Source organism: Seriola lalandi, unplaced genomic scaffold (genome assembly GCF_002814215.2).
Source record: "Seriola lalandi dorsalis isolate HSWRI2012SDOR001 ecotype SW California unplaced genomic scaffold, Sedor1 jcf7180002054559, whole genome shotgun sequence".
Lineage (NCBI taxonomy): Eukaryota > Metazoa > Chordata > Actinopteri > Carangiformes > Carangidae > Seriola > Seriola lalandi.
The window spans coordinates 1,931,244-1,959,104 of NW_019525112.1; the positions used below are offsets into that span (position 1 = coordinate 1,931,244).

Sequence of the window (27,861 nt, forward strand, 5' to 3'; positions counted from 1 at the left end):
TTGGTTTTAGTATGTGCATCATGGTAGAATGGAAAATTATCACTGAATTCAGTCAGATGAAAACATCATTATAAATTCAAATCATTTCACACGACTTAGTTGATTTTGTTACTTTTTATACCTCAGTCCTGAAGAAACAATGTTTCTTTTTAACTGTGTTATTTTTTATAGTCATAGTTTAGTTTTAGTTTAGGTTTTATACGTCAGTACTAAAAAAAAAATGTCAATTGTGTTTTTTTATAGTTGGAGTGACTAATAAAACTTGAACTTGAACTTAAAAGACAGAATTCACTGTCACACAATATATTGCACTAATAGATTAAATATCTTGAATTGTTTAAATGTATAATAAGGATGGGTCGGGGACGTGTTCCCACCCTAAATATCATAAATAGTTTATCTCTGTTGTCAATCATTTTGAAATTTGTAGGGATAAAAAGAACTGAAAGTGCCTCAGACTCACCTCTGCTGCTCGTGGTTTTTGTCCAAATTAGTGCTAAGAAAAATTTCAATCTTGCCTGTAATGTCACTTTCCATGTCTTCTGTCTCAGGTAGATATTCACAACTGACGCTAATGGAGGGCTAACTTCAAGTGTGCCTTCTCTGAGGGTGAGAATATCCCGGCAGTACTGTAAGGGGAGGGGGAGGCCTCCTTGAAACATTGATAGTCTGGTGTAAATTCTATTAACGGCAAGGGGATATTGAGAAGAATGAAAAATCAATACCTTGTGGCCAGTAATGTTTGAAGGATCAGGCTGAGTGGAAATGTGAGATGGCATGGCCTTGCCCTGACGCAGAGACTTGCTTCTGTAAGTGGTTAATCAAGTGCTTGTCTGACATCTAGATTGCATTTTCCTCTCACCGTTCCTCCCATTTTTCTCCTTCACTGTAGAGAATATGTGCTATCAAATGTAAGAGATTGTAATCAGAGTATTATTAGCAGTCACCAATCTGATATAGCTGCACTCTGTTTAAGGGATTGAAGATTGTCTTTTGTCTTAAGGTTCTCAATTTTCACAAATGCATTCTGTTTCACTTCTGCACCAAATGCATCTACACTCGGGTGGCATACACATGAGCCATAGACGTGTTTGATTCTCAGACTGCACATCTCCACGAAATGATTTGGGGGTGGGGGTGGGGTTGGGAGGGGGGGTGGTTCTGTGATGACTCAGTGAGTTAAAAATTTTGCATCTTTGCTGTGTTAAAGTGAACCCTACCATTTTGTTGAGATGTTAACCAAAGAAAAGGAGACAGCACAATGATCCAATCACATTGTTCCCCCTGCCTACATAACAGGCCTTTAGCTGCAAAATTCCTTTACAGCCACAGTTTTAGACAGCTCATAAGAATTATGTCTTAATATCTGCACTCTAATGGCAAATAAATATGGTGCCCCATTAGTTTTGATGCCCAACTAGGACAGATTCTATCTTTAATCTTTATTACTAAAGGTCCATAACACTATAATACCATGCACTAAATGTGTCCTTAACAGCGCACCAGCACAGACAAGTGACAGAAAGGAGGCACTGCATAAGATCAGGGCTAAGCTAAATTATGCTAATAATAGAATTCTCCTTCATTTACATTTTACAATTTTTCCATATAATAGTGACAGGATAGTATGTATTTCAAAAGAACTTGGTTATGCCAAGTTGCATAGTGGCTACACATGAGTTTGACTTCAAGAGTCTAGTGTATTTAAATTTAAAATGGTTGCAGTCTTACTTAAATATCATTGTTTTAATGACATTTCAGCATATTTCATATTTTCTTTTTGTTAGATTCAACTCTTATTTTGGGCAGCAAATTTGCATTTGTTGTATTAAATTACTTTGTTTAGTCCACAAAATGCAAACAAACTACACTGCAAACCATGGCCCCAAATGTGTTGAATTAATATATCTTTCACAGTAAGAAGATTGAAGACAAATTAACATGAATTACACAGGTATTGTTTTCAAATCCTGTATCTGTGAGCAAGAGCAACTTGCCCCCAAGACCTGATGGGCCCAAAAGGTTCATTGTGTGGCAATCGGTTTGTGGAAATATGAGTGACTGTAATTTTGACTGGAATATGGGAAAAATGCATTACTAAACCACACCACCTTTGCTATATTACCTGATTTTGAGGCCCTGTCTTGAAAAGGAGATCTGTGTCAAAATCTGGTTTCACATTTTTTGGAACATGTATGGCGCATAATTTAATTTGTGTGAAATTACCACAGCAAGCCTGGAACAATGAAAAAAGCGGTGGAATGGGGTGGGGGGGTGGGGGGGGGGGACTAGGAGCTGCTCGGTTTTTCTCTGGTGCCCCCAAGCAGAGTAATGTGGTCAACGCAAGTATCTCCAAATTAATCACTAGCTCTACACTTCATGCCTTCACTCAGTTTTTAGGAAACAATGTGGGCGTATTACTGCCATCTCGTGGCCATCAGTCTACTAGTCGATTTTTTCCCAAAAGGAGGAGTCAGTCGCCGAGCTCATGCCATGCTGACTCATCCACAGCTACACAGACAATCAGAGAGAGAGAGATTCCCATTCAGTGTCCTTCAAAAATGACCATGTTCTTGAGTAGAAGCGCTCAAGTAGATACATGTACATACAAAATTAACTACAGTCTTGTATTTTCAGCCAAACGTAGTATTGTAGATGAACATTGTGACCATCATATTCTCAGGTCTGAGACTCACAGCACTAGAGAACTGACCTAATAAATCACTAAAATCAACCCCCCTGTACATCATCCTCAGAAACCTGTGTTGCTCCAGTGAGACAACAGTCTTAAAGAGCATTCCTGCCAGCAGGCTGCTCATTGTAGTGCTCATTATATTTCTGCAGTGTACTGTTCAGTAAAGTGCAACTTGGAAAGCTGTTTAGCTGATCAAGGGACCAATCATCATTTAGAAATATGAATTACATTTATTATTGTGGAAAGCTTGTCAAGGCGGCACCTTCGGCTAGAAGTCTTAATGTAAATATCTGAAACCAAACCAAACTATTTTGTGAGGTATTCCAAAAGCCCACTTATACGTTGGACCTGTGTGGACCAAACATTTATACTGACAGCCTTTACAAGGTTGGTGGATGTAAGCTCCCAAGGCTGCGCTCATACCACCGAGAAATGACAGAACGGGAAGTCTGATGGGAATCTGCTTGGACTCTTACTCCAAATCTCGGCACCACCAAATAAGTGAATCAAACGCAAGGCCGCCCTCTTATCACCACTTCCCCTGTCTGTTTGGTGGACTCTGGTATCTGATGAATCCTTATCGTGGCCATACAGTGCTGGTTCACATGTCATGTTATCACACAGGTCCCTTCCCCAGGCTTCCCACAGGAAGACTGTTCCCAGGGCACTACATTCGAAGTATCTCAACTGCCTTATGGTGAGGAAAAAATGCATTGTGGTCAAGAGAGGACTGTGAACATGGGCATGGTCTGTCCAGTGTTTCTATCATTATGAGGGTCTCATAGTTCTCCACTCAGGGTCATTTTAACATTTTTGGTTGAAAGTTTGTTCAATTTATCCCAGTTTTAAAAAAAAAAAGTGCCAATTGTCATAAACTACCTACATTTATTCCACTTAAACTTTAACATCATTTTTGAACACAGCTTAGAAATGAAAATGAGATGTGGGGCAGAGGGCATTCTCATAATAACAGAGTAGGAATGGGACAGGATCTGCAAACAGCAATGGCGGATAACAAGCTCTCCCTCCTGGAGAATCTTTAGCTGGAAAAATGTGATTCGTTTCTACAGTACCCCAGCTCAAAAGTGTAAATAGTCTGATAGAATGGATTGCTGGAGATCCTGTGGAGGTACTATGGCAGATCATTTCCACATTTTCTGGAGTTGTCACTCTGTGGTCCCATTTTGGAGAAATATACACGGCACCCTAGAGGTAGTTTTTGGGTTGAAAATTAATTTTGATTTCAAAATGTTGTATCTTTGTGATCTGGAGGGTCTTCAAGGTACAAAGAGAGACAGGTTTCTGATGAGAGCGTTGTTGGTTGCAGGTAAAAAGGGTTTGACTAGGAAATGGCTTAAGAAGGATACACCAACTGTAAATGAATGGATTGACTTGGTGCATAATATCTATATATAATATAAAATATATAATATTAGGCAGAACGAACAAGGAAAATCAATGAAGCAGATATTCTTTTGTATAAAGACATAACTTTTGTTAATTTAAGGATGTAACCTCCCCTGGTTCTGTTCTGTTCTGTTTCGTTGTGTGTTTTGTTTGAGAGTGTGAATTAAGGCTGTTGGGCTGCCTCATAAAAGTGTGTGTTTTAAATGTGAAGAAAACCAACAAAAAGTAAATTACAAAAAACTTTAACATCATTTTAATCAACACTGGCCCAGTTACCCTAAAACTGATCATGCCATTTAACCAGATTACAAAAAGCAGCAGCATTATACAGTATATACAGTACGATTGGTGTCCTAGACATAATAAGCTTCATTCTCACAATAAAAATCTCACACTAAATCTAAAATCTAGTTTGGAATGTCATGTTTTGAGTGTAAAACGAGTATTGATTTGAAGTGGCAAGATTTCAGTTTTAAAGAGGTTAGTAAGTAGTGCTGTAGGCATACTAGAATATGTTATTTATTTATTTTGTAGATCATTGTTTGTTTTGGTGTTTGTGGTACATTAACATGCATTTTGTGCTTTTTAAGAATCTTAATTAAAACCACGAGAGGAGGAAGTACTGAGTCAGAGTAAGTGGGAGGTGGAGGGGGTGACAGGGGACACCAGGCGCGTATTTCATAATACCAGGCATGAGGACGCGCAGGGGACCTGCTGCTGCTGCTGCTGTGAAACGCAGCCGCTCCTTCGTTCCGTTTGGATTTGTGGCAGAGAGATGATTCTTCTTCTACACCTTTTTATCCATTACCTAACCCGCTAAAAGAGACATGTCCGCTCAAGGACTGCTAAGCAGCGTTTTCTCGTGCTCTCTAAGCCCCAAAACTATTTCCAAGCGGAGACTGAGGCAGACCAGGAGCTTGGACCCGGCGTTGATGCGACATTATGGTACCGAAGCTGAGGAGACATCGTATAAGGTCAGTGACCTGGCGGCTTCATAAGGCAGGTGATGCAACCTGTTTTCACATTTGATAGCCTGAAATGCCAGACAGCACCCACAAACCATTTTTTTTCTCAGCGTAACCGTGCTGGACTGGCGTTGTTGGCGTTGAATGATATTGATGATGATGACTGAGATGACAGCTAAATAGCAATAAGAGTTTTAATGAACCGAGGGATGGCAAGTATCTTAAAACTTGGCACTGTGTTATTTTTTATTGCTGTTATATTTCCTCGCACTTCTTATAGCTCAGGAGCGAACAGGAGCTGAGCGCACATCTCGTACAGACTTTCCAAATTCCGGAAGTGTCTGGAATGACCTTAAGGATGATGTAGCCAAGTAGCAACAGGACTGTCGATATTTTCCTTCGATCATTAATGAACACGTGTTGAAACTTGCTCGTTTCACATTTTTTACATTCTATAATTATTTAATTTTCTCAAATTGGAAAAAAAAATCTAAAGGAAACAGGTTTCTCACACTATTGCAACATCACCAAGTGTATGACTAACAGGACACACACATTAACTTTATGTGTGGACCTTTGATGTACTAAAGTTTTGTTGCTGCGTCACTGGACACAAAAAAGTGATTCAACTCATTCCTTTATAGCTGAAATGATGTCAGCAGAAGCCTTTGCTTGTGCTAACTTGCTGATGTCTGTTGACATAGATTTAACTAGAAAACCCTGTGGTATTTGGTAAGTGTTTCTCACCCAAAAGAAAAAAAGGCTCCTTTTTTGAAATAGTAATACAAGCTTTAAGAGGGGGGGTTCTGGAAAAAAAGTGTGTAAGTGGTTTGTGATGGTTGTTAAATAATTTCACATGTTGTATTAAGTTTGAAACTTGACAGCAGCACAAACATGGAAAAGTTATCAAGTATGTGCGTTATGGATCTGTGCATTGCCCTTTACAGGACCATTTGTCCTAAGTAACTGCTTATGAGCCTGAAAACCTAAATTTTCATATATCTCCATTTAAAGTGAGGCTTTAACTTTTATTTTGTCATTTAAAAATGAAAAAATCTCCTCATGGTTGAGATTTATTCATATATTATCTATGAGTATCCCCAAACATGAATGTATTGCCACACCACTTAAAGCAGTGCAAGCATTATTCTGAGGAAAAGCACTGGTATTCTAGTTATAGTAGCAAAACAAATTACCTTTGTTATTACTGCATGTTCTGGCCTGTACACATGAAAAACGATTACTGTGTCCATGGCGTTCATCTTCCTGAGAAGGTTTCTCACTATATCATTTAATTAGCAGAAAAGAAGGGGAAAATGTTTTAACACATGCTAAATTACAATGGCCATTTGCATGTCTTTTTTTGTTTGAGATAAATCTATTCTAGATTTATAGTGTTTAGCAGTGTCACATGTTCATAATTTGAGCCAATCTCTACTGCTGCACTTAAGATGGTCCCCATGGTAACACTGTTTGTTTAGTATAATGGAAATGTATTACAGATGTGACATTACAATAGGCTTGTAATGAATACCAGGTATCTGGTCTCTCTTTCAGTCATCAACAAGAACCCACATCCTACAGCCAGAGCACTTAGAAATGTAATCACAGTAAATCTGAATGAAGCTGATTAATATAGGAGACAGCTCTGTGTCACAGAGGATATTTAATGTGATTTATCACTTTAGGGAGTGCTTGCGTGCTGCCTGCACTGCTATGCTCAGCACTACAGCCTAGTTTTTGCCAAGCATTGTAAAGCTGAAAAAAATGTAACCACCCACCAGTTGAGCTGAAGTCTTTGGTGGGAGATCTTTCCTGGAGACTCACATGACCATGCTGTCGGCTTACACTGACAGTAAGTAAATGCCTTATTCTATGCAAACCTCACTCCTGCTGCACATGCACCCAATAGCAGCCCTAGCTCTACAAGAATCACCTTTCATGAGATGCACAATATGTTGTGCAACTCATGCCATCCAGGCCTCTTGAAATGCATACTCTGTGCCAGAGCTAGCCAACGGTGAGTTAATAATGGGTATAATCAGTGAAAATGTAGCATTGCAATGTGTTTAGTCATTCTAAGTGTATGTGTATGATGTATATGATTCATATAATCAGGAATTGGTAACTCACTGTAACATGATACTGGCAAGAAAACACACCCTTTCCCCTTGTTTGAAAAGGAGTGTCAGAGTTGTATTTTTGATCCATGTTATAAATGACCTTGTGTTTTCCATAGGCTGAATGTCACTGTGCTCTATTAGAGGTGTACTCACCCAGGGTCCCAGTAGTCTGAGCTGAGATGAAAAGCAGAGACATCTGGTTTACATGAAGAAAGCCTCAACTCTTATTTCTCACAGTACAGCAGCATGACCTGATCCTTGGCTACAGTCCCTCAGGCACATATTTCTTCCCACAGGAGACTGTCCGTTTGTATGGCATGGAGCTAAACCTGCTGGCTTGCAACTGCAGCACCACAGCATCCAGTTTGTGTCTGATTCGAGTAAACAGACACAGTGGGTTAGATATAAACACAGATGTAAAATCATTGTCTCACATGGAATGGTTCAAATCTACCTTTCAAGTACCTTTGTATCATTACATAACTGACATACAGTATATGATCTGCTTAGTGTAAGACCAATGGTATTCCCAGCCTCAATAGCTGGATACTTACACTGACTAACTAAATTCAGTTCTAAGTCTCTGTGAAAATACAGTATGTGTCTCTAGTAAGAAAACTGGTGACATAATGTGGTGTAAAATGAGTTAAACTGAATCTAAATCAGATGATGGAAGAAAGGTATATGAACAGATTGGAGCTTGGTTATTATTTAGATAAAGTGTGTGTCTTTATTCTCCCCCAGTTCTCCTCTATATGTATCACACTCAGAAGTGCAGCAATATATTTGATCTGCATGGATCTCCTGTGCAAGTCAGTTACTGTTTAATATGACTGTGGTGGATCATTACGTGCCTAGCATTGGTTAAGGTCATGTCTCATATTAATTTAAGCTGATTTTGCCTTTCATTTCAGGCTGTTATTAAGCTAGCCTCTGGATATGACGGCCTTGGTTAGATATTGGAAAATATTGCCTTTGGTTAAGTTCTGTCTGTAAGAACCCAACTTCTTAACTGTCATTCAGTGCCTTTCTGCAGTCTGCTTTAATAGTGTCCACATGAAATCGTGCCTTTGGGAGACGCTGCCTTTGAAGGGGCCGCAGGCAGTGTGTAATGTAATCTTCATTCATTTGATATAATGCAAAAACACTTTAGAGAAATGCTTTAGAGGGTCACTTTAAACAGCCAGATCAGATATGCAACTATAAAATGCTGTATATCTCCAATTGCTCGGGTTTCTCTTAGGAAGCTAGTAAACTGCAGGAACTTATAAAGCCTTTAGAGGGAGTCATTCATCATTCTGATGTAGTGATGTAGTGGCTAAATGAGGACATCTATCACTGAGACAAAGATTAAGCGTTGACTTTAAGTAGTATCCAAACATGTGTGCACAAATCTTGTGTCAAGCAAAATGCTTTAAGTTTTGTGTATGTACACATTTCTCCTGTTACTGTTAATTTATTTATAGGACTGCAGTTTTGTTTTTGTACATGTCAACCACATATTTTAAACTCTATATTATTCTTTTCGTCATTACCTTTATTTCAGGCTGGAGGAGGCTGAATGTGTGGTCCTGTTGTGGATGGGATGATTGTGCTTTATTTTTACCTGCATGTCAGCTTTTCTCTGGGCATCAGAATCTTAACCCATGCAGGGGTTTGTTGATTCTTTGTTTATTCTATATCATTTAGGAAATATACCTATACAATAACATTCTAAATGAACATGCCAGTAATCAAAGTGGCCAGCTTTATTCGGAAATAGAACTATCTGTAATATTAAATTTCAAACTGAAAATCCATAATGTGTCATGAAACACAGGGAGAGAAAAGTTTCAGAGCACTGTGTGTTGTAGTGTTTAGATGGAGAGTCTTTTGCATTCCTCTGAGCTCCATGGAGGAGAGATGGCCTGAAGGAGAGAGAGCTTGCAGGAAACTGAAAACTGTGTTCTGTTACAAAGCCGCTTAAATCCCACAAAATGAAAATAACTTTTTTAAATGCAAAAAGGAAATACATTTCAATTAAAATTCAGCTTCTTTACAGAAAATGTAAGAGTTGGAGACAAGTCTATTTGTGCCCCCCTCTTTTACTATCCTATTTTCAGTAATAATAAAGCTGGAAAAGTGAAAAAGCAACAACAGCACTGAAAGCAGGGCTCCAATTACAGTTTGTAAAGACAGAGTCTAATATAAAATATTTTCAGCTTAAGTAATTCACCAAAATATCCCTGCGAATGTGCTCTCAAGCACTGATAGCTGATAGTGAAATCTTTCAAAGGAACAATCGACTTCACTGTTGAGCTTTACTGTTTTCAGGCATTACTAAAGATACTGTGCAGCCTAAAGTGTTCTCAAAGTGAATGAGGATTTCTCCACCCAGCATCACGTTCAAAATGGTTAGTTTCTGTCTGACATGCTGCTTCCTGTTTATCATCACCCTGTGTAGCACTAACAACCTCATTCCAGCGGTCCAGGAAGCAAAAGCCACACAAAGCTTCTCCAGGATACCTCAGACATAATCTATAACAGAAACACATGAGAAAGACATGATTTTTTCTCAAATGATTCTCTTCAACTGAAGATACAAGATCTTTGATTGAGGTTACTTTCAGCTACTAGCGCTCTAAAGCATCCAATATACAACCTCCTTGCGGAGAAGTGATGGCGGTGTGACTTCTATTATAGTTCTGGTACACATCAGTCAATCTGCTGCCACATTGACTACCATGGTCAACATACACACTTAATTTGCCTGATAACACCTCAGGACTGTGTTAAGACTCATATATGCTCAACATATACAGATACAGATGGAGCCTTTTGTCAGTATTCTGTGTTCATATTTGTCAGTTTTGTGCACATTTTCTGAAAACGATTAGAAAGAGTAGTACTGCTGGAAATCAGGGGGGCAGTGTAGCCAGTAGTTCAAACAAAACATGACCATAGGCAAGATATGGGTATCACAATATACCGGTATTGACAGTAACCCTGATAATTAAAAAATGAAATATTGATATTGTGTTAATGATATACAGTACTAGTCAAAAGTTTGGACACATCTTCCCATTCACTTGAAATTAGAAAGAGCATCCAAACTTTTGACTGTTACTGCTCCAGACACCAGGCTGAAAGAGAGGATTAAGCTTTGACCTGATAATCAATAAAATATACATATTTTGGATAGATTCCATAACTATGGTGCTGAATTTAGAGGTCTTTCTTGTTTCTTGTTTGTTTATTTATTGTGCTGCCAAAATTCACGCCTTTGCCTTGTTTCTCCAGAGCAACGGTGGCCGCTGAGGCTTATGGGTATTGTAGTATTTACAGTGATCATCCGCCCCTCCACCTGACAATTTTTTTTTAGGGTTAGGGTTTCATCTTTATTTCTTCTTTTTTTTGTAAACTGCGTTGAGCGAAACTTTAGGGAGGATCCTTACAGTTCTACCACCTTACTGAACTACATCAGTGGAGAAACTGATTTTTTGCATGAATACCCGCACCTGTCGGTGATTACAGGTAAGGACCAGGGGCAGCTCCTCCTCGCCTCCTCAGATGGGTTCCGCTTAATAACTTATTCCCTGGCACAGAGCAGAGGCCCCTCCTGTCAAACCCTCCCTGTCAGTGGCACTGTTATTCATGAGGATAGCGTCTCAATGTGATGTAGAGTCAAATCTGTCCCTGAACTTGTTGCACGTGTAGGTGCACGTCGTGAGCCCTGGACTCAAAGACTGTAGCTGCGAGTATGTGGGCTGTATATATCTGGGGCGTTTCATCTGAGGTCAAATGGCGTCGGTTAATTTGATATTAAGTTGCTGAGTGTTTTGGGTCTAAGAAGTAATGTCTCGTCCGTGGCGATCAGTCTTTCTCCAACGGAGCAACACCCATCTTGTGAGTAGCTGCTGTTTCTGAAAGTTTCCTAGCTTCACAAAAGAGGAGGAAATATTTAGTTATCTTCCACAGAGACGTGACTTAACGTTAACACAGGACAAAGTATATGTTAGTTTAGCCAGACGTTAAAGAAATATCCCAAAAGGTGTGTAGGAATGAAAAGTTTAAAACCTCTTACATTAGAGTGTTGTGTTACAGTAATTTTTTATTGTGAGTATTGCAATTTTATTGAAACCCCACCCAGGGCAGCTCCTCAGGCTAGTACTATATTGCTGTGCCTGCTCTGTATTTTTTTTTTTTTTTAATTCTATAATGTTGTAAAAATGTATAATAGTGATTTACTAATTAGAAGAAAGATAACCTTGAAAGCAGAGGAAAAATAGGATGTTAGATGCATATCCTTGCTTGCCAAACAGTCTGGGGTGGACTCTGTAGAGCCCATTTATTTATTTATTTATACAACAGGATATGAGTAATTGAATGACTTTGTGTTTGTACTGGTAGCTCGTGTTATTTTTGTTTTGTCAGTACTTACTTAAACATACAGTTTTGAAAGCAAATTCATTATTTTTTATAATGAATTGAATTACATTTTCTTTAGAAGTCTAAACTAACGAATAATGTGGACGGAGTGTGAGGGCTGTTGTGGAAAACTTCCCATAATGCCCCATTGAAAGGCTTCCTGAACACTGAGGAGTATCCATCACCTCACTGGTTCTAGTTCAAATGTGGTTGATTAGTGCAATCTGAACTTTCAATCTCGTTATATTGTATGAACTACCTTGCACATTTCCTCTCATTGTATTCCGGGGAGCGCAAACAAAAGGAGGCTTTGAATTAAAAATAAAGCTCTGGTGCACAGCCGAGGAAAGTGCACCATGGTTTGTATTCACTTAAACAGGAGAGGGTTTACATGAATTATCTAAATATAATGCTGAACATTATAGTAATTATTGTTGTTGATGTATTTTAAGGAATGCTTGCTTTATTGCTGGCGTTGTTGTATCAGTATATAAATGAACAAATAACAAAAATAACTAAACTGATCATTAATACTAATATCAAAATTGGCAAAGTAGCTTTTATTCACCAGCATCTAGTTCATATGTCAATAGGCAGCAAAAAGAAGTTTAATTTAAGGCATTGTTAGGTTTCTTTCTGTAAAGATGATTAATGTTGTTCTAGAGAGGCAGTCAGGGCAAATGTATTTCCATTTTAAGATTATAAAGTATTGACTTTGTTACTGACAGCTGTGATCATGAGCTCAGTGAGATAAGAAACTTCATCCAGCTTTGACAATAACTGTTTCTGTAACAACTGGGTTCATTAATTTGTGTATTTCTTTCTTCACTTATTCATCTCCTGACAATTATAATAATAAGAAATGGTGGGTTAGTGAGTTGCAATAATTTACCATGTGATTGGATAGTGGACACAATACACTCGGGCCTGTTTCTGGTGATGGAATAGCTAAAGGGGCATTTTGCATTAAAATGCTGTTCACAGTACTTGGAATTCCAAGGAGAAAATAATAAACTTTGGTTTGAGGACATCACTTTGCTGACGGAGAGAAACTGTGGGAACTTGGTTCACCATCATATCAGATAGGAAGAAAGTTTCCACTCCCATATAGTCACACCAGAGGAATGTCTGACCAAAATGAGTAGATAACAGCAAACATTACTCGCTCTTTGCATTTAATGTAATTTGCAATATGAAAAGTGGCAATGGAACCCAGTTTCTTCTTTTGTCTTCCTCTGTGCTTACATATATACTACACTTATGTGAGTTGATCATCTGTTGCCATTCAAAAGTTACATGAGGGGATAACAGAATACAGTTTATTTATGCTCTGTGTGCTCTCCCAGATCTGTGTTGGTTTCCGTCACTGGTTCACTTTATTTATTTGCAGAATTGTGAGCCAATGTCTGAGTAAACCTGTTGAATACTTCATAGTAATGTCGACATCTGACATGCAACAGATCAAAATCAATAAGTAACAGATAACTGACCGGTACCTGGACTACTATTCAAAATGTAACAATTCAGAAAGGCTGCCATTGTGTGTCTAAACCCATTCTGACAACTTGACAATTTGTCAGGCAAAAAATTGTAAAGATTTCCTGCTGGTCTTTGTCTTACGTGACAGTAAATTGAGTATCCTCGGGTGTATCCTCTTGCTTATAATGCGCTATTTCTACTGTAAATCACGTCTTTGTGCAGCGACGGCATAACTCTCTTGCTGACAGTACTGATAGTAGACATCATTTGCAGATCCATGGCATATTATTTCCCACCCGTGTATAGGCAAACTGGGAACAGGCTAATGACCACTGCCTTTGTACAGTAAGCAAATAGCCAAAGAAAATACAGACTACTACGTGTTTTTGGTTTTTGGACCCCACTGTATGTTTGTCATCACATTCTCTGTACATAATTCTACTGTACTATATGTGTACCAGAAAAAAGTGTTCTACTGTAGCACAGTCCTAATTCTGATTTAATGGGAATGAGCCACTTGAGTATAAGCCTTATCCTGATAATGAGTTACTAAGCTTCTTTGGAACATGGCTCATATGATTGGCCTGACTGTGCTGGATCAAAGCACTGTAATCTCCAGCATGGAGATGCTCAAAGGTTGAGGATTTCAGATCAGATTATTTGCACTGTCATTAGTACAGTGCTAAACCCACAGAACGGCTCATCTGTTTGCTGATGAAGTATTGTTTATGATTTTTTTTTTTTTAAATTGTGCACCCCAATTATTATATGTCTTTAGTTAAACTCGAAAACTCATTTTTAATTGATGTCAAGCAGATACAAAATAATAAATGCACGAGTCAAAAAAAGAACATCTACTAAAACAAACATATAAATACAATTACCGTATAATGTAAAAGCAATTCATCAATTAAAACAGGTGCAAACATAAGTTGAAAGGTTAAAGATTATGAATTCAAAATAACCAAGAGGTACCAACAAATTCAATTTGAAATTGTTTTGTAGTGAGTTCCAGGCAGATGGTGCAAAGAAACCAATTATATGCGGCATCAAGCACATCTACACAATCAGTACTCTTGCTGCTTTCTTTGATAAGACAACCGGTCCATTTCCACTGTTGGTTTTGAAAAGTTCTTAGAAATACTCCCTTACTGGGACACAGTTCAGACAAGCTCTGCCATGCAGTGTTCCTAATGTCAACACCTCACAGTTCTCGCTTCCACGATCAGAAAAACACATAGACTATGTGTTACACTACGGAAAACGTACAGTACAAATATTGCATGCTAACATCAGGAAGTTAATAGTATTTGGACATCTCTGAAAACAAACTGTCAGTTTGTCATGGAAAACAGAACATGATTAATGAATTCACTTTCAGCTGACAAGTGAAGCAGAGATATCTGTCAGTTCGTGCATGCTGGGGGTCTGTAGAGAGCGTGGCTGGTCATTAACTTAAAATGTGAAAGCAATGATAGATGTATCTGATGTGTGTGTGTTTGGGTGTGTGTGTCCTCAGGGTGACTTCACCTGGAACAGCGTGTCAGGACGCAGCGTTGGCCTGAAGCCCGTCCCCTTGCAAAGCCTCTCAGAGCTGGAGAGGGTTCGTCTCCAGGATGTGGCCTTCAGGCGACTGCTTCGGGATCATGACCTGGGCTGCCACATCACCATCCCTAAATGTATTAAAGTATACACACAAACACATACACAGTGGGGTCCAAAAGACTCTTGGACCCCACTCTGTGTACACCTAAATCCCCTTTTTATCTACCAAGTTGCTATTTTTCTCGCAGGCAAAAGCTTGTCACAGCATGTTTTATAAAACACTTAACAAAAAAAACACATTCTGCCTGATTGATTTCGTACTCCTGCATTTTTGTCTTGGCTCTTTCTGCACAGTTTGCCTGTGTTTGTTAGCTCCTCTGAATTATGTAACAGTTTAGGAAGTGAGCCCGACAAGAGCAGGTGGAACAAGCAAGAAAATGAGCATATAAACTTATTAAGTTTTATTTAACTGTGACACCTCTGCCTCTTTTCAGGCCACAAGCACAAGAAGTCACTTAGGAAGAAGTTGGACTCATTATCGAAAGAGAAGAGTAAAGATAAAGGTAATGTGGGTTTAAATATACTTTTAATTGGAGCCATCTACAGTATGTTAAATTGGAGGGTAGTATTACTCTAATTTGCCTTTTTCAGTTCCCTATTACAGCATGATATTATAGCAGTAAAGAGGAAATCCCTCTTTACTGCTATAATATCAAGCTGTAATAGTGCACACCCTTATAAATTGTCTTTAGATATGAAAATTCGACTCAGTCAAATTTCCATACTAGTGAAGATAAACACGGCTCTCTTAGTTCTGTGGAAGAGCCACTGAGTGCTGTCAGACTTTTATTCACCCCTCAGTTTCCAGCCTAGTCAGCCTCTGACACTTGAAAAGACACTCTGTGATCCTTTTGGCTGAAGCTGTATAGACTCACTGAAGCGGACATCCTCAGCTGTTTATACCCACGGAGCACTGAGTGATCAGAATCTCTACAGTGCGGTAAAGAAGTCTCAAAGGGAGCCGTGCTCTTCAGCCACCACACTGCCACGCCCGCTGCAGCAGCCTGGCAGGAAAGTGATGTTCTCTGTCAGACAGGCAGTCGAGGGAAATAACGAAAACAATCTTAAGTGGTGGCTCATTCATTACAGCCTGTCCTCCGGCACGGCCAGCCCCCTCTTTCCTCTTTTTCCGCTTTTGTTTACAAAGGCGTTTCAGAAAGTATGTGCTGCCTGACTCTGAATATAGAGTGTGCACTTCAGAACACTGCTCTTGGTATTTCTCTAGTCATATTTATATTGAACAGCATTTATTTAAAAGTATAAAATATAAAGAATGGATGAACAGACGATACTACTAGACAATACTAGATCCAAACCGTAAAATATATACAGTATATTCTACACACACACACACACACACACACACACACACACACATATATACATATATAATACAATACAGTATATAATATGCTGACATGGCATCTATAGAGTATTTTAACATTTCCCATTTGACTTGGAGCCAACAAGATGAACTTTTTAGTCTGTCTCACCCTTCCCCCTCACACAGAGACTATGCCCCAGGCGTTTGGCATACTGCTGTCGCAGGTCATTTCCAACGACCGCACACACAAGCAGCGGCACGATCCCCCGCGGGAGGAACACAGTGACCCCACTGAACTGATGTTATCCTTCCTTCACCTCACCTCCAGCCTCAAAAGGCCTCACAAAGATCTCTCCAGCAGCACTTCGTCTCTCAGCTCCACGTCTGAGACCCTTAATGAATCGCCTCATCCGAGTACGCCGGACACAGCCCCAAGGACTCGCAGGAGGGTAGGCATGTCTGTCAATAAACCCTCACAGGCTGTTGTAGCGTAACCGAGACTCTGTCTGATTAGACTTGCACGGTAGATTTCTCTGGGAATTCTTAACATTTTTGGATAATCACTCATCGGGTGAATGATGCAGGCATTAAATGGCTGCACCCCGTTGTATCACTCACAACAGTCACCGTATGTATGGTTGTCACCCGTCTGCTTGACAGGGTGGAGTGTCTGTGGATTGCATCACTGACCTTGACGATAACCAGTCTCGGCTCTTGGAGGCCCTCCAGCTGTCGTTGCCAGAAGAGGCAGCTGGCAAGAGGAAGAAGCGCCATGACAAAAAGCTCAGCCTTAACCCTATTTACAGACAGGTGCCCAGGGTGGTGGATCTGTGCTGCCAGCACCTGGAAAAATACGGTACTCGTCATTAAAGAACACTCAATGAACACTAGTACTAACAGTGCATCATAGAAATGTACCGCATATCTCTGTGGAAACTAAGAATTCAATAACACATGCAGTTTGGTCTTCGCCTTGTAAATCACACAATTTGAATGTCTTTGAGGCTGAATGTTAGCCACAGTATTGGCACTAAGAGAGCATCTTTGTCTTTGCTTAGGCCTACAGACGGTTGGAATTTTCCGTGTTGGGAGTTCCAAGAAGCGAGTGCGCCAGGTAAGATTTCAGCTGGTTAGCTTTAAAACACCCTGCCCTGAATAAATTGTATCAACCATCAGCAACATTTTTGCTGCATTGACTGCCTCAATATTTCATCCAGCTTCGCGAGGAGTTCGACCAGGGATGGGAGGTACACTTGGACGAGGAGCACAGTGTCCATGATGTAGCTGCATTGTTGAAAGAATTCCTCAGAGACATGCCTGATCCACTGCTGACAAGAGAGCTCTACACAGCCTTCATCAACACATTGTGTGAGGAAAAAACACATACTGGATATACACGCACACAAAAACAACTCACTTTACTCGCTTGCTGTCTGATTCATTTGAGACTGATGTCAACTGTTTGGATTGTTTGTTTTTATTTTTTCTCTACAGTGCTGGATCATTCAGAGCAAGAGAGCGCCATCCAGCTCCTGATATTTTTGCTTCCTCCCTGTAACAGCGACACACTGCAGCGTCTCCTCTGCTTGTTGTCCACTGTGGCTGCACACGCTGAAGACAGCCTGGATAATGAGGGACAGGAGGTAAAGAAACTGGACATGCCCTGCTCTTATGGCAGTGGAAAGTGCAAGCAGCAATCTGCTTTTTTTGTGGTCTGAGTTACAGACTCATTTTAGGTTCATTCTAGGATGCACAAGACAAGGTGTCGATATTTTGGTCCTAATTGGGTCTTTGATCTTATAATGGGATGAAACATCTGACGACCGTAGGCAGCCTGGCAGACATTCTGACACTTGTTGATTCTCCTAACAAGCTCAAACTATATATTTAGGAAATGGGCCGCTATCACAGAATAATAATATATAATAATAATAATAATAATACCGAAATTTCACAAGTTTAATGTGATTTTGATGAATTCCTACAGCAAACAAACGGCAGTAAGACAGATGTTCGCTACATCTGCAGCTTCTAATTTGAAATCCTGTGCCCAGTGCAGCACCATTACACACGATGATCCATTGTGGGCATCTTGAATAAATGATGCACAACCAACCATCAACCTGCTTCACAATAAACAAGCAAACATTGCGCTTCTGCGAACATCATACTGTTCAGTCATAATTTGTTATTCCCCCCAGTTTATAAACAGGAAGTGTAAGGAAATTGTCACATTGTGGAGATGCATACTGTGAACACAGTTTATCTCACCAGCAACATATTTGCATCTTTTCACTTTGCACCCAGCGCATAATTATGTTTTTCTATTCCATAAATCCTGCCTGGACTTTTCCTCTTTATTTGGTGAACCATTTTTGTCATGCACCACTTAGTTTGGAATAGCTGGTTTTAAGATTTGAGATAAACAATGTAAGAATATAATGATTAATCACCATAATCCCACAATTCTATATTCCATTTACTAATATTTCTACACATAGCAAGATGCGTTTTAGCACATGCATTTAAATTTGAATGCACAGTCCTTATGCACATGACATTGCACTTTGCACTCACCATCACAATTCTGCTGTTAAACTTGGGCCTAAAGTTCCTCTATGTTAATCTTACTTTTTGACTACTAAACGTCACAGTGAAGATTAATAGTTTCCCACACATTTAAAACCACTTTATTCTTTCAGCACACATACTGTAATTTTGAAGGAAAGGTCTTTTTGGTCTCCTTGAACAAAAGAAGGCAGCACCAGCCTCATTGATGGTGGCAAGCCTGTGTTAGCTGCACATGTTCCGAGGGCCATTGAGAGTCTGCCGCCACCAAAAGACGACTTTAAATACAACAATTACTCCATGCGTGTAAGAGTTTTCATTCCTGTGTGCAAGCACATAGGCAGATGAAAAGAAAATCTATTATAATTTGGCTTCAGCGTTACTTTTCATGTAAATCATTTCTGTCTCAAAACCATTTCTTGTAATAGTGGGGATCAAATTTGGGTAATTTTGGTTAGTTTGGTTGTCATCTTACTAACAAAGCTGCTGAATAAGATTAGTTTTGTTTTCACCTGGAGACTATTGGTTAAAAAATAAAGAAATTTTAATAAGAAAATCTCACTTTTTTTGTACAAGCTTGCTCAGAAGCTTACAGTACATGACTGTAACTGAAGAGCTGTCATCCAGCATATCAAAATATGCAGTCCAAGTGTCTCTGTAGGCACATGTGTATGTTCAGAGTGTCCACACAAATAACTTGTGTCTTCTTTTTTGCTTAGATAACAGGAAACAAGATGACGTCACTCAATTTAGCCACCATCTTTGGACCCAATCTGTTACACAAGCAAAAAAAAGACAAGGAGTTTGCGGTGCAGAGTTTTGCCCGTGCAGAGGAGAGTACAGCCATCATCAGTGTTGTCCAAAGGATGATCAATACATATGATACACAATTCATGGTAAGCCGTGATTACTGAAAACCACAAAGGCATGTAAACAGTTAAAGACAGCCCTAGGTTTAATCAAACAATCTCAAGGTCTTGGTCAAGTCTCTTTTTGGCAAAAAAAAACCAGTTTTTATGAGGATTTTTTTTAGCTTAATGGAGTGGAGCTTCCTAATGAAATGTAAACATTAGCTTTATAGGTTTTGAGAAGGACTGAGCATCTGCAATCACTTATAAGACAAAGCAGTATCGCAGAAAAACAATTTGAAAAAGCAATTTGTTTCCCACTCCTGTGAAATTAAGATTTTTAGTGAATACTCTTTTTATTGCAAGCCTCACTAGAGAGGTTAACAAGTGTCGTTCCAGCCTCTGTTTTGTTTATAGACAAAGACTAGGAGCAAGGACGTCTACATTATCTTTTCTCTTAAGGAAACCAGAAGGCAATAAAAGCCCATCAGACATTTTCTATGCGTCATTAATTCAGTTTCTTTAAACTGCTGTTCATTATTTTCTCCTCATACCGTACAAACATCATGCTATCTCTGTTACAGTACATATTGCATTACACATAATACTGTAAATACTGTAATTCACCAAATGTGGTAAACGTTTTTGTTTTTTTTAAATAAGCTGCTCTGTTATTTGTATGTCGCACAGGGACAGTAATTCATTAGTATGGAGAAGTAATTAATTGATTAAGCTAGCAAAGAATACAATTTTACAGCTGTCATCCTTTTATTATGAGCTTCAGTGAAATGGTTCTGCTTCTCTCAGGTTCCCGCTGACCTGCAGAATGAGGTGCTAATGAGCTTGCTGGAAACTGATCCTGATGTTGTGGATTACTTACTCCGGAGGAAGGCCTCTCAGTACTCGTGAGTTTCCACCTTTTGTCTCGTGTGTGTGTGTGTGTGTGTGTGTGTGTGTGTGTGCATGCTGTCCTCCTGTAAGCATCTAAATGAAGCATGTGCATTATAACTCATGATTACCCCCCCCCCGCTAAAATATATATATATATATTATTTTTTATTTTTTTTGTAAGATAGTGTGCTTTTCTCTGAACATTAGTAGCCATCAGCCTGCAGCTTATATCAGCAAGAGCTTAATGTAATATTTATTGTGTTGTTTGTGTTTGTGCAGAGATCCAGGGCTTCTTAGAGGAGAAGAGTCCTTCTCTCTGACTGAGCGATGCTTGTCCAGTGACTCCATCAAAGCATCTAGTGGAGAGGTGTCTCCCTATGATAACAACTCACCTGTCCTGTCAGATGGACTGCTGTGGAAATACCCCGAGGACACCAGTCCACTCTCAGACAGAGTCTTCAAACTTTCTGGGCAGTACAAAGACAGTGGCCATTCAAAAGACGGATCTGCCAGCACCTCTCCCACACTTTCTACCAGCAAAGGTGAACAGAATTTATTGCAGCATGTAGTATCATAAAGTATGATAGAAATTTTTTTTTTTTTTTTTCATTCACTTTTAAAATATTGAAATGAATCTGTGTTAATAATGGTCTAAACAACAAAATAAAAAAAAACATTTGATCTGTTAAACTAAAGTGATCCTCTTGACTCTTTTGTTTCTGTTAGCGGCCTCAACAATCTGTGACAATGACCATTTCTGGGACACCTGGCATGAACTGTTAAACAAAGATTTCACCGGCAATCACATCACTGGTAACAGAATCCTCTTTACATGTTGTTGCAGATGGTCTTTGAGATGTGTGATGAATGCTGGATGTTAATGAGTGGTTTCTCTCAGGTTCCCTTGGAGACATGTCGGAATGCGAGTCGTATGGATCATCAGAGGGGCTGAGCAGTCACCAAGGTAACCACAAGTTGCCCATCAGACCAACACGAAGTTCATTGGGTGTGCAGGAATGCAGGCCACACCTCCCGGTGACTCGGAGCAGCAGTAGTCCTCAAGACCAGAAAGGACAGAGACAACCAGGATCATCGTTACATCAAGGATTGAGCAGCCAATCAGGAGCCATTAGCTCAGACAACTTGACAGCAAGGACAGCACATTCTGCATATCCCTTATTTAAGGTCAGGACGGATGGTTTGTCTCCCCTTCACTACTCTGGGCCTCTGAGAGAGACCCATATTTCTCAGTCCACACCCTCCCTCTTCATGTATCAGTCTGACCCCCAAACTCCACAACAGTCCCAGCAGAGCTGTTCTCCCCAGACTGTAGATACGGCTGATGCCTCTGGGCTTGCACACGAAAAGGGCCCTGGTACACCAGACTGGCAGACAGAGAGGTGGCATATATGGCAGATACTGTCAAAAGAAAATGCAGACGCCCTGCCGGAAACCTTGGTGTGATGCACCCTCTGACTCTGATGAACTAAAGTGAAGATTACGTTTCGAGATATTGGGGGGGGGGGTCCTGTCACATCATTAGAGGCTGAAATGCTCCTATTTATCTATAATTGCGGTTAATGTTTCTCTTTGACTGACTGACTGTCAGACTTTGCACCAGCTTTGTCTTAGATGTGTTGTTATTTTGGAGGAGTGTCTAACTGTACATATTCATTTTGTTGCATATGTAAACATGATATAAAATTATTGCTTTATGTATTTTTGTATGTTTTTTGTAGTTTATTTGAATGTGTTGTAGTCATGAAATACATAGCGATTGTTTGCAACAACCATCAAAAACTTGTATTAGACTTGAATCTTATCAATGCTTAATTTGAAGCCATGAATGTTTTCTAATGCTGGATGTAAAAATAAAGTCCTGTTTATGTTGTACTGTTGCTCTAAATTTGTAGTTCCTCTATATACTGAAGCTACGTTAATATTGAGTTTTCAGGGTGTCTGTCTGCCCTGTCCTTGTGAACATGATATCTCTGTAACGCCTTGAGAGAATGTCGACTTAGACTCAGGGATGAATTGATGGGATGAACTCACAAAACATTTTTGGGCCTAACTCAGGAATTCATACACTAATTTTAAAATACACTTAATAGCTAGCTTGTATTGAAATTCTTAAAAGTCTTCACTTCATATATTATGAGTCTGGACACACATGGATGTAAACTGTCTTTTGAAATTTATTCAATTAAATATCTTTATATATCTAATTGACTTAATTTATAAAACTCGATTTTATTTATTAATTTAACTCAATTTAATTAATTCAATAATTAAATTTAGTGTAATTCAGAATTAAATTTTTTTTTGGGGGGGGGTCTGCCCGATCGTGCTGAATCTGACGACGCTATAGCATGGCAAAAATATATATATACAGACCTATCTGAACTGCTGCAAAGAAATAGAAGTTAAGTGTATATGTTAAGTTATTTGTATAATACAAAGAAAAATGGAACCCATGAGCATTAATGGGATCTCTGTGTCTCCATTCTCTCCCAGTAGGTAACTAAGGCAGATGGATATTATGCTATGCTTTTATTTCCATTTCCTACTGTTACAGCAGCATGCCTTCCCTGTGTTTTTTGTCCTTTCCCTGTCCTGTCTCCCCTATAGCTCCGCCCAGTCCCACCCTGATTACTTCATGAGATGCACCTGTCCTGGGAAGGAGGACTTTTCACTGTCACTCCACAGGTCATTGGATCTTAGTGTGGTGGGGTTGGCCTCCCAGGTCATCAGGTCAGTGTGTGTTTTGCTGGTTGTCTACATTTACCACAGTAGCTTGCAGATGTGGTTGAAGACCAGCTGGTGTCCATTTTGTCTTGTGGTAGTGGCAGTCCACTTTTGTTGGGTCTTTGTGTTGCTGTTGGGGTATTGCAGCAACTTTTGCAGTTGGTCTATTTGGTGTGACCCTTTTTGGTTTGTGGCTGTTGCACTCCACTTTTGTGTTGGTCAGCTGTACTGGTTGTTGTGGGTAAATGCAGTTATGTTTGTTATGTGATATTTGTTCACTTCATGGTGGTAGCCATTTTGCATCTAGTGGGAGTTGCACCCACTTCCGGCTGCTCGTGTTGGTTGCTCAGACAGCAAAACCAGCAGTCCCCAATGCAGAAAGCCTCTGCCCTTCTGCTGCTGGAACAAAGGGTTTTTTTTTTTTTTTTTTTTTTTTTTTAAAAGCCTTCCTTGGTGCATCTCATGAAGTAATTAGGGTGGGCCTGGGCGGAGCTACAGGGGAGACAGGACAGGGAAAGGACAAAAAACACAGCGAAGGCATGCTACCATAACACCTTCATAGGCTATCAATTTATATCTTTGGGGGCGATTGAACTCCTCCCTGGGGAGATTACTCAGGAATGGGCATGGTTCTAAAATTAAATGGTCACTAAATTTTGGTGGGCAGTACAGTTTCTGCTCCCTAGTATATCCCCCCCTGTTCAGAACACAGTGAAACAGTCCCCTGTATTGGCCACAAGAGGGCACGATAAGACCAGGAAAGTGTTTTTTCCTTGATCATTGGTTTCCTTGCTTCTTCAAACTGTAACCAATGAGCATTATGCTCATGACTCATTGCACATTGAACAGGCGCATGATAGGGTTGGTACTGATATGAATTATGACTGTTTCGATCTGTTTTTACAGTATTGATTATTTTGAAGAGTATATTTTGTTATATCAACCTTAATCTTGCTTTATGCAAATGAAAAAAGGAAAGGTGAGCTGAGACAAAATAGAGTATAATTTAACAATAAATAAGCGTCTAAATTACAAGAACTGCAAGAAGTACTCACAATAAGTATGCAATGATGCAGAAAATGTCTGCCATTTAAATCTGGTACAGATATTTTTTTGACTGGAATTGTGTAATTTGATAGACTGCATTATATTTTTGAGTTTTCAAGTATAATAGCTTTTATCAAATGAAAGGACTCACAAGCGAGGAATTACACTCGAGCTTCAATACAGTAGGAGACCTTAGAGTAAGCACTAAGTACTAAATCTCTTCAATAAGAAAAAGCACAAGGAGACTAGGTAAAGAAGTCATCAGTAACTGTAATATACTCATGTTAGGTTAGGGCGTTAGAGGTGTTAGGAGAGGAGGTGCTCTAGGAAGAGCTGAGTCTTCAAGAGATTCTTGAAGGCAGAGAGAGACTGTCTTGCTCCAATAGCAAAGTCATAAGTAATCTGACTATGTTTTGACAGTAAACCTTCTCGCCCTGATATTAAACTCTTCCCTTGTTAAACAAAGCCAGGGGATTTCCTCAACACTGCAATTTGTGGTTCAACTTTCTGGGCCATATCTGGCTCCACAGCTGTATCTGGCCACCACTCAGTCCCATTCTGACAAGACCAAAGAGACAGAACAGGATGTCTGGATGTGTTTTACAGAGAATCCAGACTCACTGCTGTTTGCCTTCACTTTTGTATCTGCACCACAAATGGACCGGTTTGCCTTCCCAATATCCCATCCAATGTCCTAAATATTAACAGGCAAAGACTGGGGTTGGGGTGGGGGTGGGGTGGGGGTGGAGATGCTTTTGTGACCAGCCTCCTGAAAGCAAAGAATCAAGATCAAATATTCAATTTCATATCTTATCTGTGCAGCACTGATGGATGTAAAATGATCCTTTGGCAGAGAGCTGCAACTGTTCCCAACAGGGGGTCCATCCTGTCTGAGTCCGCTCACTGGCATCGGGAGCAGCTGCAGGGAGGACAGAGGAAGGTCACAGCTAAGATGAGGCTGAATGTCGAGAAGCAAGAGAGCCTTGGCCCTGGGGTTTCAAGGTCAAGATTGATGTACAAATCTCTGATGAGCAAAAATAGAGCGCAGTGGAGCTCATTAAGATGTTAGGTATATGGCACATAACACTTTTAAAGCAAATGCTACAAAGCCTCTTCTAGCATTTGCCATTTTAGATATCAACTCAGGACTACTTCACATGCTACTGTACAAAGACTGCTTTCAATAACTTGCTCACTGACCTTAAGGATTTACTCCCTGACTTTGCTACAGCATCCAAGAGTGGACCTAAATCCCAAATATTCCTCCCAGCTTTTTGTTGTTTTTGAAATTTAACCTTGTAAGAAAAAAAAAATCAGGGATTTTACCTTTTTTTTTTTTAAGGCAAATAAAGTTCTTGCCATCAGTCACTGTTTATGTGCTGCATTTGCATTTTGAAAAGTTGAGACAAGAAGCTATTTGGTGCTGATTTATGATTCCACTCTCCTCCATTGTATCTGAAATGTATTTCTGCAGCCTTTGTTGGGGGCGAACACTATACAGCAATAACAGTATATGACAATAATGAATGAGCACGATGTCCATCATTTCACTAATGGAAAAATGTGAAATACAATAGTCAGCAGACTATCAATGAGTGCTAGAGTGACACAGGACCCAAATGTCAATAAGAGTGGCTTATGGGAGTCATGGTCATGACTGGGTAATGAAGTTTATTTCAAGAAAAAAAAAAAAAAATGTTCAAGATTAAAGGATTAGCAGTGATTGCATTAAGCCTCTCAGCTTAGTGCAGTTCAACACTTCATGAACAAAATGTGAAGTTTTAGATACCAAGTGTTTCACTGATAAGACAAGTTTAAGCAATTTGGTGCAATTTTCGATTCGCTTTGGATTCTGAGCAGCACTTCACTCTTCTTTGTAGGGGAGGGGGGTATTTGAAGTAATGTTTTCTAGTTAGATGTCTTTAGTTTTTAATTTAATTTAATTTCAGCGCCTTCCAAATCGATTTATTTATATCTGTTTATATCTGAGAAACATTTTCTTCTCTCTCTTGTTTTTCTGCGATCTCAGTGGAGCAACACCAGCGCTGTGTTTATGCAGCCCACAAAAATCTCATTTCATTCACCTCATCTGCCCCACCTCATGCTCCAGTTGGGATACATTTGATTAATATTTCTCATTTTGAAACAAGGACCACATTTCATCAAGAAAAACGGTGGAAGACATGTTAGATTTGTTCATTTTGATGTGTTTAAGTGATCAGTGTGTGTGCATGTAGCACAGGCTATGAAATACAGTATGTTAGTAGGGTGTGCATGTCCCAAAGGACCCCATGGCTTTTAGTGCACATATTGCCAGCAATGTTTTTTCCTCTACGCTGTTTGAGTCCACATGATACAGCACAGCTACTCAGCTGGGATGCAGGCTGTGTATTGGGCGGGACAGGGGATCAAGTTGGGTCAACCTCAATATGTCAGCTCTTTGGCAGACTGGGCGGTGAATGATTCACTGTTAAAGTCGTGTTAACAGCATACTCCGGGACAAACAGCAAAAGGCGGTTTGCAACAGGCAGTTTTGCTCAGTCTTCAAACTTGCGCAACAAACTGAAAATTGTGTGGCTGAAACAATGACTCAACAATGCAACATCAGGAATTAAAGCATCCAGATGTTTTTCTGTAAAGCTTGTTCTTATCAGTTGTTTTATGGGACAGCCATGCACACATACTGATTATATCATGTTTCATATTAATATTACTTATTTTTATTTTATTTTTTTTGTTTTTGCTGACAGTCTGTCGTTCAGCCGCCACTTACCATATCTGCAAAATATGTGTGTGGGCGAGAGAGATATAAGATTAAATCTCAACCTCACTTATTATGTCCATTTTGCAACTGATAAGACACAGTACGGTCATGGGAAATGTGCTCCGTATTCAGAGCATATCATGCAAAAAAGGTGGAGGAAACAATCATATAAACAACAATGCCTGTGCAACGCTTTTGTTTATATGTTTTGAAGGAAAATAAAAGTGATCATTACCAGAAAAATATTCAAGTTGTTGTGTTCAGGGAGAGAGACAGTTCTCAGCATGCTGTAAGGCTCGTTGAAATTCCATCTAATCCCCCCATGTACACTGATTGCAAGAGAAGCTGCTGCTCAGACACATAGCATTAAATCAAGCTTCAAACATATAATCATGCCTTTTTATGCATCAAAGAAAGTGCCAGCAGTTAATAATTAAGCAGAGGATCGACCTGGGTAATTATCATAGAGCGACTTCAAAAAAATGAAACCGTACCAAGGGTTACAATGCAAACACACAAACACTTGTGTAACATGGCTGCGTGTTTAAATCAACACCTTTAAGATGCCACACTTTTGTCCTACGGAAGACAAGCTAGCAGCAGCGGGAAGTCTCTCTGAAGCTTATCCCCACCGTGTCCTCTAGTTTCCTGCCGGCACATTTTCCCTCTAGCGTGGTTTCCGTCTTTATTCCCTTTGGTATTAATTTTCAGATATGATTTCAGAAATATGCTGATTTAGCAAATTCTAATAATGTGCTGTCTCATACTTGTCAATTAGTCTTTTTTTTTAGTCCTGCTACTTTCTTCACAGCTTCCACACCACAAACACATGTCTGTAGAGTAATACAGACATGCAGTGCACTGTTTTCCAGGCTGCTGAGGAGAAACATGTCATTAATTTTGAAGTGATTTGTTGTGAAAGTGTTTGTAAAGACACTGTAGCAACCATGAGCGCCCTAACGATCGCCCAGCAACAACCAATATTGCCTTCAG

General features: G+C 39.6%; 1 protein-coding gene across 2 annotated transcripts; it reads left to right on the forward strand.

The window, feature by feature from the left end:
• The first annotated feature begins 4,819 nt into the window (after positions 1–4,819).
• Positions 4,820–22,205, forward strand: LOC111662071 (rho GTPase-activating protein 6). 2 transcript variants are annotated; one of them, XM_023415819.2, is made up of 13 exons: positions 4,820–5,076; positions 14,596–14,755; positions 15,116–15,184; positions 16,192–16,454; positions 16,666–16,861; positions 17,064–17,119; positions 17,223–17,373; positions 17,500–17,648; positions 19,293–19,469; positions 20,229–20,326; positions 20,592–20,854; positions 21,039–21,125; positions 21,211–22,205. In XM_023415819.2, exons 1-13 carry the CDS (start codon positions 4,930–4,932, stop codon positions 21,774–21,776), a joined length of 2,382 nt encoding a protein of 793 aa, XP_023271587.1. In that variant the 5' UTR covers positions 4,820–4,929; the 3' UTR covers positions 21,777–22,205. The 2 variants fall into 2 exon arrangements, with proteins under 2 accessions (XP_023271587.1, XP_023271588.1); XM_023415820.2 differs by lacking the exon at positions 4,820–5,076 and adding an exon at positions 10,852–11,075.
• Positions 22,206–27,861: the final 5,656 nt, after the last annotated feature.